This window comes from Bidens hawaiensis, unplaced genomic scaffold, assembly GCF_021521415.1.
Source record: "Bidens hawaiensis isolate Kalapana, Puna unplaced genomic scaffold, B.hawaiensis_p1.1 tig00047043_1, whole genome shotgun sequence".
Lineage (NCBI taxonomy): Eukaryota > Viridiplantae > Streptophyta > Magnoliopsida > Asterales > Asteraceae > Bidens > Bidens hawaiensis.
Window position 1 is genome coordinate 1 of NW_027506023.1, and position 20,692 is coordinate 20,692.

Here is a 20,692-nt window from a genome sequence, read left to right on the forward strand (position 1 = left end):
ATTCTAAAAATTACTAATCATTAATTGAAAAAATGATATTTATTCTTTAATAATATAAAAATATGAATTATGTTTATTAATTTAAAGTTAAAATCGGCCCAAGTTCACTGACTAGATGTGACTTCTGGCTGAAGTTGATCACTTTTGCTCGATTCTTAGTAACTAGGCGGAGTTAAAGAAACTCGCATCGGCGACATACCTTTTAGCGAGTACTCGGGGAGTACTCGGCCTTGTAAACCTACTTTTACAACATTGGTATAAAATATTAGTATTTTTTTATTTTTTAAAATGATTTTTTTTTACTATACACCCGTGACTAAACCCATTTACAAGCTAGTCGGGCCGGTTGTGGTTTAACATTCTAGTCGGGCGTTTATGATAATCTAGTCGGCCCGTTTTTTCAATAGCGTGATCTAGTCGGCATTCGTTTTTAATCTAGTCGGCATGTTCACGATCTAGTCGCCCCTAATTTTTGACAATGTTTTTTCCAATCTTCATTTGATATGATCTAGTCGTCCCACATGCTAGTCGGCCCGAGTTTTTAACAGCGTGATCTAGTCGGTTGTAATCTAGTCGGTGTTTTCACGATCTAGTCGGCATGTTCACGATCTAGTCGCCCCGACAGACATGAATGCAGTCTTTGGGCTGACTGCTTTGTTGGCGCTTAGATTGGCTTTACGAACCAGTCGCCACGTCAGCTTTATGGACACATGTTCGTTTTTTATTGGCTATATGAACTAGTCGTCTTGAATAATTAAAAAGTCGTCCAGTCTTTTACGTAATGAACATTTTGGGAATTCTTTGTAAATGGTGGATAAATTTGGAAAATCATTTTTTAAAATGGATATTATAGGAATTTTTCCATTTTTATAGCCTTTTATACATACATTTTACAAAACATAAGATTAAACATAAAAGATCACATCAACCATTGATATATGATTTTTGAATCGCATTAGTCGGTTAGTGGCAATTCTTCAATAAAATGCAAGTTGGTGAGTTAATAACTGGGGTTAAAGATAAAACATGGTAATTACATATCAGGTTTTGTTGAAATTCTTCATAATCATCATCGTACTCAGTATATTCCATCAATAGCATAGCTATGGTAGGGTTTAAGAAGGACAAGATCTAGACAGCCTTATCTTTACCTCATAAGAATAGAGAGGCTGTTTCCGATGAGTTAATAACTAACAACTCTTCAATAAAAATGCAAGTTTGTTCGTATTTATGACCGTTTTCAAACAGGTCCAACCTATGATTTTTAAAATGGTCAATACGATAATTAGTTCAGTTAGCAGTGATTGTAACTGAGGGCTTTTAAAAAGATCTACTAAATTTGTCACCTTAAGCTTATAACTGTTCACAAGCATTCTTTCACTTAACTTTGTAAGTGAACATGGACATTTTTTTAAAGGACTTATTAAATTATAAATTTTTTAAAAGAAGTTTTTAAAAAATTTTTGTATTAGTTATGTGTTGGGGAAAACCAAAATGACTAAAAATAATATTTTTTTTAAATGAGTGTAATGAGTTTTGAGGGTTAGAGGGTGTAACAGATAAATCAAACCCAATAAGTTAGTAAATTATATATTCATAACTTTTCAAAACCCCTTTATTTTGCCTTCCTTATAAGTTAAAATTCATAAGGCCTTATGGTTTGCCAAACACCTTATACACCTTATTAACTTTTCAAAAATTTATAAGTTAAAAATTAATGAAAATAAGGAATCCCAAACACCCCCTTATATTTATTTTCGATTACTAAAGTCTGAATCACAATTTACTAATTTATATTACTTAAATTTCATAATTAGACCGTTCAAAGTTTACAACTTTATAATATAATATAATATTTAGTCTTTCTATAAGTATCTTTTCTTTTGGACGGACCAACAATTATCTACTTACTTACTTATACTATAAAAACAAAACCGTTTTTTTTACATTTTATTAGTAGCCAACTAGGATACTAACTAATACTATTACAATTTAGAATTACCAGCAAAGTTACATATACAAATTTAAATATTATATTAAATGAGGTTTTTAAATATTATATGAGATTAGTCTACTTGGTAAAGATAGTTGCATATTGACAAAATAATATTTCCATTTAGTAATCAAAAGAAACATCTCCTTTGTAGCAAGAATTGTTTCAAGTGTTACGCCCTCTTAACCAATCGAGCTACACGGCCAGGGGCGGACCTACATAGTAGTCGTCGGGGTCCCTAACACCAATGTTTTTTATAATTTCTTCAGAAGCGATATAATTTTTGAAAGACCCCATATAAATTAGCACTTGGACCCTATATACATATCAAATATCTACTCTAGTTGGAAAGAACCCGGTTTTAGGTCCGGAGGGTCCCAGGTTCGAGGCTTCTGAACAACGTTTTTACTCTTTTTTGCTATTTTTTTTTTGAATTTTCTTCTAGTCAAATAGTCAATTTAGTAATTAGGGTATTATAAGTTTATAACATCGTAACAGAAACAGAGAACCCTGCTTGCTGCTCAAGCCCAACTCCTCAACGCTGCTCAAGCCTCCGTCGAACCGCCACCCACCCACCCCCCTGCCGCCGCCGAGCTTCTCCGCCAACATCCACCCTCTCGGCGCTCCTCCGTCGTCATTGCTTTATGATTTTTCCTCAACTCAAAGGTAATTTTAGGGCTAAATAACAATGCCCAATTGATTGATTTTATGCAATTATATACTTAGATTGGTAATTGTATGTTGTATATTATTGTTTGATTGTGACTTTGTTATGTTAAAAATTTGAATGCTAGGGTTAATTATTCAAGAATCATTGAAAAGAATGGGGAATGGGTTTGAAGATGGGGTATTGTTTATGTTTGTATATATATATATATATAATAGATTTAGAGAAGAGCCATGCTATAGACTTATTGAGTTAGGGGGTTTGAGGAGAGTAGCACGGTCTAGATCGTGCAAAAACGGTTCATTTTAAGAATGTTTCAATTTGGCTCGGGTCAAAACGATTCTTTTTTCTAAATTTTAAATTTGTTCAGGTCGAAACTGGCTTTGACTACTAGACTCTTGTTGAATTGAGTTGTTTTATGAAAGAAAATATAAGTTAATTAAGCATAACTTAGATGGTCTAGCTATTTACATTTTGAGCTATCTTTAACGAGTATCAGGAATTTTGTGAGAAATGTAGTAAATATCTGAAATGGGTTTAGTCATGCTAAATTGTTGGTACAAAGAATATTTAGAACCCGCATTTATTTACTTTTTATTTCGCAATGACAAAGCTTTGACGCGACCCGACCCATACAACGACCGACCAAAAAAATTTGAACGCCGAAAATAATGGGACCCCAATGTCAAAAAATCCTAGGTCCGCCACTGTACACGGCGGGGACTTTGAAGCAAGAATTGATTTGCCTTGATACCTAACATAATGCATGAAAGAATCTTTAAACAACCATAAATTAGCTTGAAAAGCCCTGACAAAAACTTCTGCAAGATGTTCTATTTTTCCATAGAAATATATTTGTTCAATAAGGGCTCCAGAAGATGTTGATTGTAAGTGAGAAGATTGGTTACGGAGAAAGAGGAAGCCAGATTCATATTCACATACATAAGAAGTATATAGGAAGAAGAATAGTCTGTGATTTCTTTTTGAAAAAGAAGAACTTGCTTAATACTGTCTCAATTATGACACTCATGGAGAAAGAATCTTAATAAATGCAAAGATAAAGCATCTTTTATCCAATAGCGAAGAGCTTAAACCAAGATTTCCTATATGAGTTGGGTAAGGTATTAGTATATCTAATACATAATTTAAATGTGAAAAGTTGTCCTTTAGAAAAGAAAATATTGAATGAATTGATCGTAAATTATCGGATTTCAATACCCATTTTCTTTCAAAAAGAAGATATTAAACCCAGAGACAATGAAATTTTTATAATGATTAAAGAAACTCTAACATTACTTACGAATAAAAACTCTTATTGTGCCTCAAAAATGGTCTCATATTTATACATGGACAAAAGAGTATTAATTAGTATAAGCTACAAGAGTAGAATTAGTTAGAGGTCTCATATTTATACGAATAATAATATATGTTGTTTGAATAAAAAAAAGAAAAAAAGTGTTGCTTTAATGCAAGATTGATGACCACGTGTACCTTACGAATGATAAAGTATATCCTATTCAAAATGCTCTAACAGTTGAGCGAGGATGATATAATAAGTTAATGATACCACTTCCATGCAAACCACATATGATTTGCATTACTAGTTGAAATAAAAAAATTAGGAAATCAAAAATTTAGGTCAAGCCGGTTCACTACAACAAACTAGTTTGTAAACCCACTCAATGACACATATCACTTTCTTATTGGGCTTTTATTTAATTTGTTTTTCCTTTTCTTTACACACTAATTAGTTTTAACTATAATATTAATTTTTTATAATAATTTTTAATAATTAAATTTTTAAAAAAATCTAAAAACATAGTCTTATTCAGTTTATTTTGTGAACACACTTGTATAAATTTTATTAAAAACAAAGTTTATAAAAAATTATATATTTTTTAATACAAAGTAAATATTGATCAACAACAAGAAGCAAAAGTAAAGATAATGAAAAAACTTTCAATATTCTACGCAACGAATTGGAAGTTTATCCGATTATATGACCAATAGAGAAGCTCACATCGCTTTAAAAACGATTTGGTTGAGTATATATATTTTTTATTTTTTTATAAATATTTTAAATTAAATATATTGTATATTTATTAAAAATTTATTTTTTATTTCTAGTCACTTTCAATTAAAAAGAGCAATTATAAATTGTATTTATTTAATAAAAATAGTTAAGGTTAGGTTGCTAATAAGTGTGAAAAGTTGGGTTTGGTTTGGTTAAAGAGAGAGAAATTAGTTTTATAATAAAGATTGGGTTGAGTTAGTTTCTATGACTCTTTGATTTGACTCGTAAATAGGTCACTTGACTGGTGCATTATTATTAAACTCCATAGTTGGTGGTTTAGGTGCATCTTCTCCATTTATGTCTTAAAATATATTCAAGCACGTTATAAGACTATCATTTATTCATTCTCAATTATTTATAGTGTCCAGGTAAATCCAATTTGGCGTGCACAAAAGCATTATACAATACATTATCTGCTAAAATTCAAAATAAATTGATCTCTAAGATGTACGATCTTTTAACTTAACTCAATGTTAAAAGGCGATCTAATATGTCCGTGATCGCAAACAGTGTTGGATAGTCAGTGGCGGATCTAGAACCAAATGTCAAGGGTAACGTTCAAATTTTTTTTACCGTCTTTCGTATTGTGTAAACTAAACAAAAATAGAAGCACGGTGATAAATAAATTTAAACACATGAGCTGCATATTTCTTCCATTCAGTTTTTGAAAGCTTGAAATCGAGCCATTACATCATTTTTTTTACTTTATCAAGAGTTACTCTTTCGACCGCGCAAATTAAAGCTATTTTGGACAAAAATCTGCTAAGAATAATGTATCCAAATTCGTAAAAGTGAGGAATAGTGATATGCTAATAACAACGATTATATGAATGAAAATGGAGTGAACACCGAGATTTGTTGCGAGGAAAAACCCTTTGATCTTGTTCAGATCAAAAGAAAAAAACCCCGGGTGATGACAACTCGTCGATCACCAAATTATTAATATCAAAAAAGGGTTACAATGGTTGTGGAGATTAGATCGATGTTACAGTAGTAGCTAACGTGTATAGAGAGAATAGTGAGTTCTGCTCTAAGAGTGTGTGTGTACAAGTGATATCTCTAATCGATCATATTTCGATGTTTATAAAGAAAATAAATACAACAATAAGTCCTATCTATCCTCCACTATTCCACTAGTCTTCCAACGTTCATTGGCCACGTGCTGGTAGCTTCCAGTACCGAAATTTAAGGTGGACCACGTCTTAGAACCGTTGCGCTTGATAAATATCTACCTTTATATAAGAAACAACCGTTAAAACACCAATTACTGAGGATCCTTGATCCTGGCATAGCTCTGGAACTCTTCTGAAGGATAATTAATCCAGACACGTCTTCAAGAATAACATATCCTCAGCACTCAGTTATTTGTGACTCAACAAGAAGTCCTATAAATCCGCCATTATCCCCACTAAACGTGTTACAGCCATTTGACCACGTGCCATATCTTTTTAACTGCGAGTTAGTTGATAGACTGAGTCTTCTAACCGTTACACCTGCTAAATACAAGACTACACATGAGAACAACCGTTAATTAGTAATAAGTACTGAGGATCCTTGGCCCAGATATGATCTGGCATACATGCTAAGGATAACGTATCCACAGTGCCAAATTTTCGTGCCCTAACAATTGCCCCCAAAATGGCGGTTGTGATAAGATCACAACTGTCATTTTGCCTTTGAATTCAGACTTCCTGCAAAAACATATGAGATTGACAAGCTAGATATAATTATCATATATCTATAGAGTTTGAGAATTTCCCTTCAAGCTATATATCCAAAACTTCTTATTCTCCCTGCAAATCATGAACAGCTAGTAACATCCGTTTAACCCGGGTGGACGGTTCATCTTTCATATGGTGAAATCCGGGTTAAGGGTTTTGGGTAAGTCCAGGTGACTTATGATTAATAATTGAAAACTTTTGACTATTCGCTTGTTATTGTGAAGGTTTGTTTGATATAGCTTTAGCTTTATTGAAAGTTTTGAGAAATAACTTTAAGTAAAATCTTTAGGATAGAATATCCTTGCAATAATAATTTAAAGATCTTAAATCTTTAAGTAAAAGGGATTACAAAGCTCTTAGACAAATAAAGGTAAATTGACAATCATAAATCATACCATAAGGTCTAATTAGACCTAGGTTACCATAAGTAATGATCCTTCTGTGATCCTGGTAGAAGCAATTTAAGGATTTTGAATCCATAAGTCTTGATCTTCATAATGAACTTAGAAACTCTGTTGCAAACAACTTATAATGTTAACTGGGATTAAACCCATTAAGCTGGGGACAATCCATAAATAAACTGGGGACAAGCCCGTGAAATTGGGGACAAGCCCAAATACTGGGGACAAGCCCAAACTGGTGTTAAACTGGGGACAAGCCCAAATACTGGGGACAAGCCCAAGCTTGTGTTAAACTGGGGACAAGCCCAAACTGGGGACTGGCCCAAAGATACGGATGTCAACTGGGGACTCGCCCAAACCGAGATTTAGCCCAAACGTGAGATAACGTGAAAACGTTATAAACCGGTGGTATGGTACGTCTACCATAAATCGTAGGATCCTCCAAATAGCCAAAGACAACGAAATTGTCAGCCACTAGCGTGTACTGGTCCCGCTGCACCGGACTATACGTTGGACAGCGTGCGCTCCAGGCGAGAGTGTAGAAACTCTAATTTATAAGAAAGGTGAAAACCTTAAACCTTGGAAGATATGACCATCGGGGGTCATACTTAATCGTGGGCTAGGCCAAGGGAAATAGTAAAGTACCTTAAGTGTGAGGGAGAGGTGACCAACCTCTTAGACATTGAACCTCTTATTAAAATCTGCATTGTTATTTAAAACTTGGAAAAAGACAAATGTTAAAAATATATTATCCTTAAATTAATAAGAATCTGAAATGAATAGGTGATCGGATAGATATTACCAATTTCAGGATCCTTGATCCTTCTGAGGATACTTGATCCTGATTAGAAAAAGTATTTCTTGAGATGAATAGCATTCCATGCTCTTGGTAACCTGTCGCCTTCCATAGTCAGCAGGTGATATGCCCCCCTTTCCGGCTTCTGACTCGACCAAGTAGGGGCCTTCCCACTTAGGTGCTAGCTTTCCATCTGCTGGATTAGTTGTGTTTTGGAAGGCTTTCCTCAAAATTAGATCTCCTTCTTGAAATCTTCGAATCTTGATATTCTTGTTGTATGCCCCAGCTACCCTTTGTTGATATGCTGCCATTCTGATCTTAGCTAGGTCTCTGAGCTCATCAACAGTATCCAGATCTTGGAGAAGGATTTCATTGTTGGCGTGAGGATCACGGATGCTTGTTCTGAAATTATGAACCACCATCTTCGTAGGGATTACAGCTTTTGAGCCAATCACCAATGAGAAGGGTGTTTGACATGTTGCATTCTTTGGTGTTGTCTGTCAGCCCAAAGAACATATGGTAGCTCTTCGGCTCACTTGCCTTTCTTGGATCCTAGTTTCTTCTTCAAGTTGTTGATGATAATCTTGTTACTTGATTCTGCTTGACCATTAGCTTGAGGATGAATTGGTGTGGAGGTAATCATCTTAATGCCCCAACTGTCACAAAGTTAGTGGTTCTTTTCCCGATAAATTGGGAACCATTGTCACAAATAATTTATGAAGGGATACTAAATCTGGTAATAATATTTCTTTTAATGAAAGATATCACCTCTTTCTCGCGGACTTGTACAAAAGATTCCGCTTCTGTCCACTTTGAAAAGTAATCAGTCATTGCAATCATGGATACTTTTCCTCCTGGTGCTTTAGGTAGCTTACCTACGATATCCATGCCCCACTTCATGAAAGACCATGATGAGGATATAGGATACACAGGCTCTGCTGGCTGATGCAGAATATTGCCATGTCTTTGACATGAATCACACTTCTTTGAGTACTCCATGGCGTCTCTCTTCATGGTAGGCCAGAAGTATCCTGTTCTCAGAATCCTAGAGAATAGGGCTCTACCTCTAGTATGATTACCGTAATCTCCTTCGTGAAAGTCTTTGAGAACCTCTTGAATTTCAGGATCTTCGATACATCTCAAGTATGGACCAGCAAGAGATTTCCTATACAGAATATTATTTAATAAAATGTATTGTGATACCTTAAGTTTGAAGGACTTAGGTTTCTCTGTGGCTGGAATCTCTCCATTTTGAATGAACTTCTTGATCGGGAGGATCCAAGATCCTTGATTATATGAGAATAATGGATCCCAAGTCACAATCACTTTCTCAGTTGTTATCTCCCCAACTTCTTGTTCTCATATTGTTGGTGAGAGTATATGGATGATTGGGATTTTCGTATCTTCTGGAATCTTCAATGATGAAGCTAAATTTGCTAAGGCATCTGCCCCAGCATTCTATTCTCTTGGTACCTGTATAATACTAAAATAATCGAAGAACTTTGATAGTACCTTCACAACATCTAGATATTTGATTAGTTTTTCGCCTTTAACAGCATATGAGCCATTAAAGTGGTTAGCAATCAATAAAGAATCTACATATACTTGAAGACACATAATCCTCATATGTTTAGCTAATTGCAAACCTGCTATCAGAGCTTCGTATTCCGCTTCATTATTGATGGCTTGGAATGCACACGCAATGGACTGGGGTATTATGTCCCCTTGTGGCGATTTCAGTAGGACACCCAATCATGTTCCTCTTACGTTGGATGCTCCATCTGTAAAGAGGATCCAAGGATCCTTGGTTTCTTCCAGTTGTTGAACCTCCGAATCAGCTTCCTCTTGTATGTCACTACTGAAATCAGCCACAAAGTCTGCAAGCGCTTGTGACTTAATGGCTGTTCTGGGCTCATACTGAATATCATATGCACTCAATTTCACAGCCCATTTGGCCATCCTTCTTGACAATTCTGGTTTTCTAAGCACATTCTTAACAAGATAATTAGTTCTTAAAATAATAGTATGTGTTTCAAAATAGTGTCTCAACTTGGTTGAGGCCACAATCAAAGCAAGAATTAATTTTTCAAGGTGAGAATACCTGACCTCTGCTTCTAACAGGCTTTTACTTACATAATATACCGGGTGCTATTGTTCTTCATGATCCTTAGCCAGAACAGCACTGATTGCATTACCTGACATAGCTAAGTACAGGGACAGCGGCTCACCATCTATTGGCTTCATCAAAGCAGGCGCTGAGGTTAGATAATCCTTAAGAGCCTTTAGTGCATCTTCATGCCTTTGAGTCCATTCAAACTTTTTATTTTTTCTCAAGATATCATAGAAGTCTTTGCACTTCTCCGAGGATCTGGAAATAAATCTGTTGAGAGCAGCTATTCTTCCCGTCAGTCTTTGGACATCTTTAGCATTCATAGGATACTTTAAATTAATGATGGCTTCTATCTGCTCGGGGCTCGCTTCTATTCCCCTTTTGGTCACCATGTATCCTAGAAACTTTCCAACCTTAACACCAAAATGGCATTTTGACGGGTTCAGTTTCATGTTATATTGGTCAAGGATATTGAATGCTTCTTTAAGATCTCTAAGGTGATCCTTAACCCTCTTCGACTTCACTACCATGTCATCTATGTAGACTTTCATGGTTTTGCCCAACTGATCCTTGAACATCATATTGACCAATCTTTGATATGTTGCCCCTGCATTTCTTAGTCCGAACGGCATAGAAATATAACAATATATGCCGGTAGGAGTCATGAATGCTGTATCCTCTTGATCAGATGGTTCCATCTGAATTTGTTGAAATCCAGAGGAAGCATCCATAAAGGTAAGGATCTCATGTCCTGCCGTTGCATCCACCATGGATTCTATATGCGGTAAAGGGAAAGGATCCTTGGGGCATGCCTTGTTTAAATCGGTGAAATTGACACACACCCTCCATTTTAAGTTCTTTTTTGAAACAACAACCACATTAGCCAACCATCGAGGATATTTAACCTCTCTGATCATACCGGCCTTTATAAGTTTTTCAACTTCTTCTTGTATGATCGCGTTCTTCTCAGGAGCGAATTTCCTTCGCTTCTGATGGACAGGTTTAATAGAATAACCAAGGGCCAACTTATGAGTAATTACCTCCTTAGAAATATCTGTCATTTCTGAATGTCTGAAGGCAAATGTGGATTTTCGTCGCTTTAGGAAGGATATTATATCCTCCTCGATCTCGTCAGGGATACAGGATCCTAGGAACACCTTCTAGTCTGGATCTTCAGGATCTAAAGATACTTCTTTTACGTCTCACTCCCGAGCTTCCAGCACGTCCCTAGGATGTTACTGTAATTGCTATCGTTTGTTTATCTATCGGCTTCATTGATGAAGAATAATAATTCTTGGCTTCCACTTGGTCACCATCTATCCTTACTACTCCCCAAGGAGTTGGTAGTTTGATGCACTGATGGTAAGTAGAGGCTACAACCTTCATTCCATGTATCCAAGGCCTGTCAAGAATAACGTTGCAACAAGAAAGATTGTCAATAACACAAAACTTTTGGTAAGAGTTTAACCCTTCGATGTATATTAGGAGTTTGATGTCCCCCAATGTTTTATTAGTTTCACCACTGAAGCCCACTAGCACCAACGTTCTTGGGATGATTTCCGAGTCCGAGATGTTCATTTTCTGTAGTACGTCATGTTGGATGATGTTGACCGAGCTTCCACCATGGACTAGGATCCTGCGCACATAATGGTTAGCAATAAATAAAGTTACAATCAAACCGTTGTGGTGAGGATCCTGGATGTTTGTCTTATTTTCTTCATTAAAGAAGATTCTTTTGTCAGTCGTCAAAGTAGTGGATATGAATGGTCGTTCTCCGTTCTTCAACTTTGTTTCTTTGGCGTGTCTTTTTGCTGAGGAGAAAGAAGTACCGCATATATCGGAGCCACCGGAGATGAAGTTGATTACTTGTGCGTCTGGTGGGGGCGGAGTTGCTTTCTGTGGTACATCTTCAGGATCCTGGATCCTAGACTTTTTTCTTCCCAAGAGTTCTTTGAAATGACCCTTGCTTAGGAGGTATCCAATTTCCCTCCTTAAACCAATACAACCTTCTGTCTGATGGCCAAAGTCTTCATGGAATGCACACCACTTGGACTTGTCTTTGAAGGATGTTGTTTTCTCATTTTTTTCGAGGCCATCTTGCTTTCTCCCAAAGATCCTTCATGGCACAAATCAAACCATGGGTATCAACAGAGAAGCAATACTCGGAAATACTTGGGTAGTCCTCATCATCTTCTCCTTCTTCAACTGCCCGGACATTTTGATTGTTGAATTTTGAGTACGGCTTTGAGTCGTTGTTCCTGTATGAGGATCCTTGTTTCTGGTTAGATGACTCTTGTTTTGTTGGAGCTCCTAACCGTTCTTGGATCTTCTTGTCATCCTCTAGCCTTATAAATCTGAGTGCCCTGTTTCTGACTTCATCTAAAGTCCTGCATGAAGTCATCACAAGATCGTCATAAAATGGGGAGCCCCTTTGAAGTCCCATATTGAATGCTTCAGCAGCCGTAGCCATATCAAGACTAGGGATCTCTAGGGACTCTCTGCCAAACCTTGTAACAAAATCCCTAAGGGATTCATTATAAGGTTGGATAACCCTTTACAAATCACTAGTTAACTTCTCAAATTTCATACTACAAGAAAAGTGGTTGTTGAACAAGTTAACTAAATGTGAAAAAGAAGTAACGGAAAAGGGAGGAAGACTTAGCAGCCATTTTAATGCAAATCCTGTTAGTGTGGATCCGAAACCCTTGCATAGACAAAGCCTCCTTGAGTTTTTCGGGAATTGGATTGATTTCCATTCTCTCCCTGTATTGAGCCACATGCTCTTCGAGATCAGTTGTCCCCATCATACACCTTCATCTTGGAGGTTTGAAATCGTTTTGGGACTTCAACATCACAAATATGTGGAGTAAATCTGGACAGCTTGTAGCTTCCTTATGGTATTTCAGGGATCGGACGGACCACTCCTGGCAAGCTGGATATCATATCCTTAAGCTTCTGAAGTTCCTTAGCCATATCCCGGTTGATACATGTATCCTGCATAGAGCCCAGGTTAGTGTCTAAGGATATTTGATTATACATGTTACCTCTCGGTTGATTGAACGTTGGTATCCCAGAAGTGTAGCCAAGATAAGAAGCATCTGCTATAGGAGTTGGTCCACCATAGGCAATGGTTTGCATGGGGATTATGTCTCCTTCATGAACCTCTGAGGATCTTTGATGTTGCACCCCTGAGGATCCTTGATTCTGCCATAAGGATCCTTGAGGTTGGGAGCTGAAGGATCCTTGGTGATACATCCAGAGGACTCTAGTTGAAGGAACGAGGATCATTGAGTTTGCTGACCCATGGATCCCTGTTGAAGGATAGATGATTCTTGTTGAAGGAACGAGGATCCTTGAGTTTGCTGACCCATGGATCCCTGTTGAAGGATAGATGATCCTTGCTGGAAGATGGAGGATCCTTGAGTCTGTTGAGCCACAGATCCTGGAGTAGTGAAATCCAGAATCCTTGGCATCAAAGGAGTCTGATCCTCCAGTGGCCTCTTATTCTTTTTAAGATCTTCAATTTCATGTAGGATCCTCTGCTTGGTTTTGTTCTACTGCTCCATGTATGCCTTAACCTGTGAAAACATAGCAGAAACATACTGTTAGAGTTAACCACCGAAGTGGCAGCAGTGGTTTTTGAGCCCTGGAAGACTGGAATTGGTGTCTTGCTTCCAGCCGTGGTAGTTCTTGGGGCTGCTGCTAGCGGAGGAGACATCGGTGGTAAGGATCTTCGTGGGTGACAAACTGATGAAGACATGGTGGATGAAGCAGAAGATTGTTGAGAGGCCATTGATAGTAATATGGGTAAGAAAGGTTGAATGTTGATAGGGTATTTTCTGGATTATAGCACCAATTGCCCCACGGTAGGCGCCAAATTGTTTTGGACAAAAATCTGCAAAGGATAATGTATCCAAATCTGTTATGTGAGGTTTAGTGCTAAAATGATAACAACGAATATATTAACAAAATGGAGATGAACACCTTAATTTGTTGCGAGGAAAAACCCCTTGATCTTGATTAGATCAAAGGAAAAAAACCCAAGGTGATGACAAATCGTCTATCACCACTTTACTAATGTAAAATCGGGTTACAATGGGTGGAGTTTATGACCAATGAATACAATAATGCTAAGTGTGCGTGTTATGCTCTAGTTTGCTCTGAGTATTGATAGTGAACGTGTTGTGTGTTTATCTAATTGATCATAAACTCATTTAAATAGGAAAATAATAACTAAAACTCCTATTTTTTAGCCACTAATCAAGTGTTTCCTTCATTATAATTGTTTCATTCATTATCCACGCGGTTTGTTGACTTGATTGTGAGATTATAGGTTGGACTTAGTCACTAGCCGTTGTACCTACCAAAAATATTAAGATAACAAAGGAAAATCGTTAATAAATAATAAGTACTGAGGATCATTGATCCTGACGGGATCTGCAACATATTCTAAGGATAATTGATCCAGATTATATGCCAGGATAACATATCCACATCGTCAAATTTCCGTGCCCTAACAGTGTTGATAGAGCATTTATGAGGCCTAAAATATCGTCTAACAAGTGTATATATATTATTTTAAGTGTAACATATATTATTTTAACGGTTAATGAGTTTTATTGGTTGGGCTTTACACCTTTGTTTGGGTTGAATTTTTAAATTGGTTGGGCTTAAAATGCATATGGGTAACATTTTTTTTCCAGGGGTAACGAAACATAAACACCGACCTATAACTTTTTCTTTACACACTGCCAACAAGAAATTGAGGGGTAGCGGAGGCTACCCCTAGTGATAACATACATCCGCCACTGTGGATATCTCAAGCACGCCATCTCTTATTCTTGAGAAAACCCACGATCCAAAGGCTCACTGCAACTCGCTTGGAACCGGAATTTGAACTTGAGAGATTACAGCCTGCAGCCCAAGTCCTCATTTTCCCTTCAATATCAGTTGAGTTTAAGTATATTAGCATTGTGTACGATATTTTAGTGTTAAGATTGAAATGTTAATAATATTTTAATTAATAGAAAAGAATTAACAAACTAGAAAAAAAAACGGGGATCAACCTTCATTCAAATCTAAAATAATTTTCAAACTCAAGTAACTTATATATAACTTATTAATTTATTTATACTACAAAGTCAAAAATGTTATATTCGTTTTATCTTTTGTTTAAACAAAACAAAGTAGTATGTTTAATTTTATAATGATGCTTCTAAATTGTGTTGATCTGATGTAAGCATAAACATACAACTCATTACAACATTGCATTTAAAATAATTTTAATTTAACGAACGATTTCTATGTCATCCCTTATTTATTCACGACAGGGTCAACTTTAGTTATTACTATTATTATTTACCTAACCAACATATTACATTGTAAATATGTTATTATTATTCCAGACGAAGTATTTATATAATAATAATAATAATAATAGTAATAATAATAATAATTCAATATTTTGACTTAGAAGTTAGAACCCATCAAGACTTGGCAAAGACACCTACATATATAATAACAACAAAAACTAAACTACCTGCTTATATTTATCATTTAAAACCTTTTAACTGAATAATAATTTCAGTTACTTTCTTTCAGAACGGCAATCATTTCAGTTACTTGATTCCAAATTTATTAAAAAAACAAAATAAAATTATAAATAAATAAAATAGAAATGAATTAAACATTTTAGTTTACGCTGTTCTTTCAAAATTTGAAAGATCGTTATGGGTTAATATATATTTCCCATTCCGTTGCGGCTAGCGTACGCTTGGTATATATAATATAATACGCCCTGTAAGTTTTGAAAATGCGTTCGTTAGGCCCATTCATAAAGTCGACCAGCTGCTTAGTAAGTACGACGACTTCTCTTTCACCAGCCTTGTTAATTTCCGATCGAAGCGGTATACATCGTGATAGGTTTAGGTTTAGGACGTTAGATCAATATTACAACAAACAAACAAACAAACAAACAGCTTTGTTATTATGCCGCATCGAGCAACATATTTTTTTCCGAGGGATCTGGAAGGTTTGATCTCCAAATCGGAAGCCATTCATTTGATGAATGAGGATGGGGGAGGGAAGCAGCAGTCGGATGCAGGAGGTTCGGGATGGGATCATGTGAGCTACACTCAGCTTGAGGATCATCTGAAAGACGCAATCGATGATGATATTGAGGAGGATGATGATCAAATTGCGGTGAGTGTGATTGATGGTGTTACCGATGATGATAGTCGATGGAGTCTAGTGCGCAGGTGGTGTAAGGCCTATTACTTGCAGCTTAATCTAGCAAAACGCCTTTCACAACAAGCTACCATTAGTAAAGAGGATAATATTGGTCCAGGCAGTAGGTGTGGTGTTGTTAGCTATGATGCGGAATCAGTTTCATACTGTCTTTGGGTACAATTTTTTTTTTATTTCTTTTTAATTATTGATACAGTTAGATAATGTTTATCTTGAATGATTATGCTGTGGGCACTCGTGATTCTTCATTTTAAGTTCATCAAGGGCCTACTATAAGTAGTTTATGTCATAATCATTTACTGGCTAGTATGGAAAACTCATAAGACTAAGGTGTTTTCGCAATATGCATTTTGTTAACTTGCTTATGGTTTCAAAACATCTTTTCAGGTTAATGGTACGTTGTCTTATGAGGATAAGATATCAGATGGTTTCTACAACATCCTTGGAATGGATCCGTATATGTGGATGATGTGTAATGACTCGGTGGAGGGCAAACTTTTGCCATCTTTGTTGGAACTTAAAGCCGTTGAGGCTGCTACTTCATCCGTTGAAGTGGTTCTTGTTAACAGATACAAGGACTCACGCCTAAGGGATCTGGAGGATATAGCAGAGGAACTATACTTTTCAGCAGAAAATGCACTTATGTTAGCTGAAAATCTTGCAAAACTTGTTGCTGCAAGTATGGGGTATGCTTCATTTGTAATGCTTACTGCATCAGCCTTTTTGGTGTGACATATTGAATATTTATAGTTTTATTTTCATTTAAGGGGATCGTTTCCAGTCGAGCAAGGTGATCTTCATGAACAATGGGAGTGTACTAGCAAGAGAATCAAGGAACTTCAGAATAACATTATAGTTCCCGTTGGCAGCTTGTCTAATGGGCTCTGTAGGCACAGAGCGATACTCTTTAAGGTTATTATCAACTTCAACTTCATTACAGAATGCAGTATAATTTTCTTATTAGTTGGTGTAGATTAGTTAACATGTGTTCCAATGTGAAGTCAAAGCTATGCTTTCTTTACTTCTTAGTAACTATTCGAATTTGCGAGACAGGTTTACAATGCTTACTGATTAAGTTTTATGCTTGTTCAAGAACGATCCTTTTTCTTCAGTTTTTATTTCTATAGCTCTTTTTGTATATGTGAACATTTAGAATCGCTTCTGTAACACCTTAGGTTCTGTTTTCTCTAAAAAAGATACCGCGCTATAAGTGTTTTAAGAACGATATTTTATCTTATATGTCTAGATTTCTTCGTGTATATTTAACTTATTTTAATGGATTGTAACTTTTTTTTATGCAGAAACTGGCTGACTATGTGGGATTGCCTTGTCGGATAGCAGAAGGCTGCAGGTATTGCGCTGAAGATCATAGGTCCACGTGTCTTATCAGAAATGAAGATGATAAGTTGACAAGGTCCAGCCCTAAAATTTGTACTCCCTAAGATATTATATTATATATTTATTTACAGTCAATAATGAAAGTTGTACATTGTTTATATAAGAAATGTTCTGATGATAATATGCCTTCGTGACATTGAATATGGTTTCAACAAGGAATAAATTATCATAGGAGATTTTGGTTAAATATGTCATACTTTTCTCAGTTTCTCATCATGTTAATACATAATCTTAAGAGATGTGACACGTTTAAACCCATTTTTTATCAGGGAGTATGTGGTTGATCTTATTGGGCAGCCGGGAAATTTCTATAATCCAGATTCCTCTATAAATGGAGATATATTTTCTTCGGTATCTTCATCCTTTCAGAATCCTCATTTAAAAGATGTTCAACAAGTTCCTAACACTTTATATACAGGTATGCTGTGTTTTTCTTGTGTCAAGCATTAATGGTCAATTTTCATTTAGCATGAATATGGTAAATATGTTTGTTGGTGGAGGAACAGCTGGAAAACATGCCACAGCCTTAAACTAACAAAATAAAAGAAAAAATTCAGAAAAAGAAAAGAAACAATGTGAAGAGCACTTAAACAATGGTTTCATGACATAATAAATTATAAATGGTTTAGTTAAGAGTGACAACTCCATATCATAGTCCACTAGATTTCTTTTACTGATTATATAGAAGTAAAATTATCGGCCCGAAATGTTTTAAAACTCAATTTCATGGTCAATCAGATGCGGAAGTTTCGAGTGATGGAAAAAATAGAGAAAACCTTCCTGCAACTACCCCAAGATACCTGACTCTCGAGCCTTCTCTTGCAACGGACTGGCTTGAGATAGCTTGGGATGACTTGCATATCAAGGAGCGTATCGGTGCTGGTACCTATTTCTTATCCTAACTTATTAGTCATTATTTTTGCATAAAAATAAACTTGAGTCATTATGTCTTTTGATCTTCAGGTTCATTTGGGACTGTGTATCGTGCAGAGTGGCATGGTTCGGTTAGTACTGCATAATACATACAATGTTTTACTATTATTGGCTATTTTTATATATTTTATACAAATTCAGATTTATAAACAAAATGAACTGGTTTATTGTAGATTGTTGCTGTTAAAGTGTTGACAGCCCAGGAACTCCATGATAATCAATTGAAGGAATTTCTAAGAGAGGTATATTATCTTTTGAATATAATATGCATCTTTGACTTCTTTCTGTTTTTAGTTTTGTGAAACTGTTGTTTGATATGCATGCATTTAACTCATCTTGCAAGGTTTCAATCATGAGACGTGTGCGCCATCCTAATCTAGTACTTTTTATGGGCGCCGTTACAATGCACCAACGCTTTTCAATTGTGACCGAGTATCTCCCAAGGTGAGCTTTTTCTTGTATTTCAACCCGTTACATATGAATGCGTCAATTTGGGATTGTGTTTATAAGTTTATCTCAAATGGGCCAAATGAAAAAAAAAATGTTTGCTTAATGGGAATGGGTCAAATGGGATGAAAATCATCCAAATTTGGTTGTTCAAGAAACCGATCTTCTAAATAGAGTTCCCATATTGCAGCTAGGCCTGTAAATGAACTAAACGAACATGAACAAGGCATGTTCATGCTCAGTCGTTTGACTTTAATCGAGCAAATGATCTAACGCGAACAGTTAAACGAACTAGGTTTACTTGTTCATGATCGTTTGTTAAGAAAACGAACGTGTTCATGTTCGTTCGCTAACAGTGTACATGCACGGTTCATGGACGTAAACGAACGAACATAACTGAACATAGATGATCGGACATAAACGCACAACAAACACAAGTTAAAAGTAAACCTGAACATTAATCTGTTGAGCCTAAAATTTAATAAAACTAGTTTAAATTGTAATGAGTGATATTTTGTTTTCATTAAATTAGACTAAATTGTAATGGTTATTAAAAGATTTAAATGCATACATACATAAACAAATGTAAACTAACGAACGAGAGATCTATTCATGTTCCTTCGTTTAAGTAAATGAACAAAAGTGTTGTTCATGTCGAACTTCACGCCAAACAATTCACTGAACGTTCGGTTCGTTTACAGGCCTAATTGCAGCATTCTCAATTATTTCATGTTTCTGTTACAGGGGTAGTTTGTTTCGTCTTTTACATCACCCAGCCTCTGGAGAAATACTGAACACGAAGAGACGGATGCACATGGCGTTAGATGTCGTATGTTCAACATTTTCTGTATTTAGTTTCTTTTATTTACAACTTGGATACGCGATCACAGCAACATTCTAATGTGTTGGACATATATGCAGGCAAAGGGCATTAATTATCTCCACTGTCTTAGTCCTCCTATTGTCCACTGGGATCTTAAATCTCCAAACTTATTGGTTGACAAAAACTGGACCGTAAAGGTACATAAACAACATATGATTTGTTCTCATCACTAGTTTAACCTTAAATTTACCTTAACTAGGTTTGCGATTTCGGGTTATCAAGATTCAAAACGGATACCTTTATATCATCAAAAGCCATTACTGGAACTGTAAGCCTTCCTCATCTATGTCAAATGCTCGTACATTATGCATTCAATGTTTATTTTTTTGTTTTAAAATATATTTACGGGTTCAGCCTGAGTGGATGTCTCCAGAAGTCCTTCGAGGGGAACCTGCGGATGAAAAATCTGATGTGTACAGTTTTGGTGTGATTTTATGGGAGCTTGTGACCATGCAACAACCCTGGAACGGGCTTAATTCAGCTCAGGTTTGCTCAATAACAAATATGTTCTTATTTTTAAACAAGCTCAGTTCGATGAAAGTATGAACATGCCAATTTCAGGTGGTTGGGGCTGTGGCATTCCAGAAGAGGAAACTTACAATACCTACTAATGCATCTCCTGCACTAACTTCACTGATGGAATCTTGTTGGGCCGAGTAAGAAACTTCATCTTTTAGTTTAGAGCGGGATATATGAATTGACCCGTTTATAAATTATAACGCCCTGCGTTTTGTGTGAATAGTGACCCGATGCAACGTCCAAGCTTTAAGAGCATAGTGGTCACATTAAAGAAGTTACTCAAGTCTCCTCAAAAATCAAAATAACTGGCGGTCCATGCCGATATCTACTTGCTTGTATCTCTGGAAACAAATTCTCTCTATATAAAATCATTTGTTTGTTTTTCTTTATAAAAAGATTCAGAAATCTTAGTTTTTCATTTGACAAGAAGACTAGACTTATTAAGTTGGGGATAACATCTCACTCATTAAACTCAAATGACATATTGTTTTTTATGTCACAAGA

General features: G+C 36.0%; 1 protein-coding gene across 2 annotated transcripts; it reads left to right on the forward strand.

The window, feature by feature from the left end:
- Nucleotides 1–15,750: 15,750 nt before the first annotated feature.
- On the forward strand, nucleotides 15,751–20,692 carry LOC143616404 (serine/threonine-protein kinase CTR1-like). 2 transcript variants are annotated; one of them, XM_077089237.1, is made up of 15 exons: nucleotides 15,751–16,164; nucleotides 16,396–16,694; nucleotides 16,776–16,920; nucleotides 17,310–17,422; nucleotides 17,676–17,824; nucleotides 18,145–18,288; nucleotides 18,370–18,410; nucleotides 18,513–18,581; nucleotides 18,683–18,783; nucleotides 19,531–19,633; nucleotides 19,708–19,806; nucleotides 19,869–19,937; nucleotides 20,024–20,155; nucleotides 20,231–20,325; nucleotides 20,412–20,692. In XM_077089237.1, the coding sequence occupies exons 1-15, from the start codon at nucleotides 15,751–15,753 to the stop codon at nucleotides 20,491–20,493; spliced, it is 2,055 nt and encodes a 684-aa protein (XP_076945352.1). In that variant the 3' UTR covers nucleotides 20,494–20,692. The 2 variants fall into 2 exon arrangements, with proteins under 2 accessions (XP_076945352.1, XP_076945353.1); XM_077089238.1 differs by having other exon boundaries at nucleotides 19,531–19,615; nucleotides 20,412–20,691.

What these genes read in the sequence shown, in the direction of transcription:
- LOC143616404 (XM_077089237.1), top strand. Translation starts at nt 15,751, where the DNA reads ATGCCGCATCGAGCAACATATTTTTTTCCGAGGGATCTGGAAGGTTTG. An exon ending in CTTGTTGCTGCAAGTATGGG is followed by an intron (nt 16,695 to 16,775) that starts GTATGCTTCATT and finishes TTTTCATTTAAG; the next exon opens with GGGATCGTTTCCAGTCGAGC. An exon ending in CAAGGAGCGTATCGGTGCTG is followed by an intron (nt 18,289 to 18,369) that starts GTACCTATTTCT and finishes TTTGATCTTCAG; the next exon opens with GTTCATTTGGGACTGTGTAT.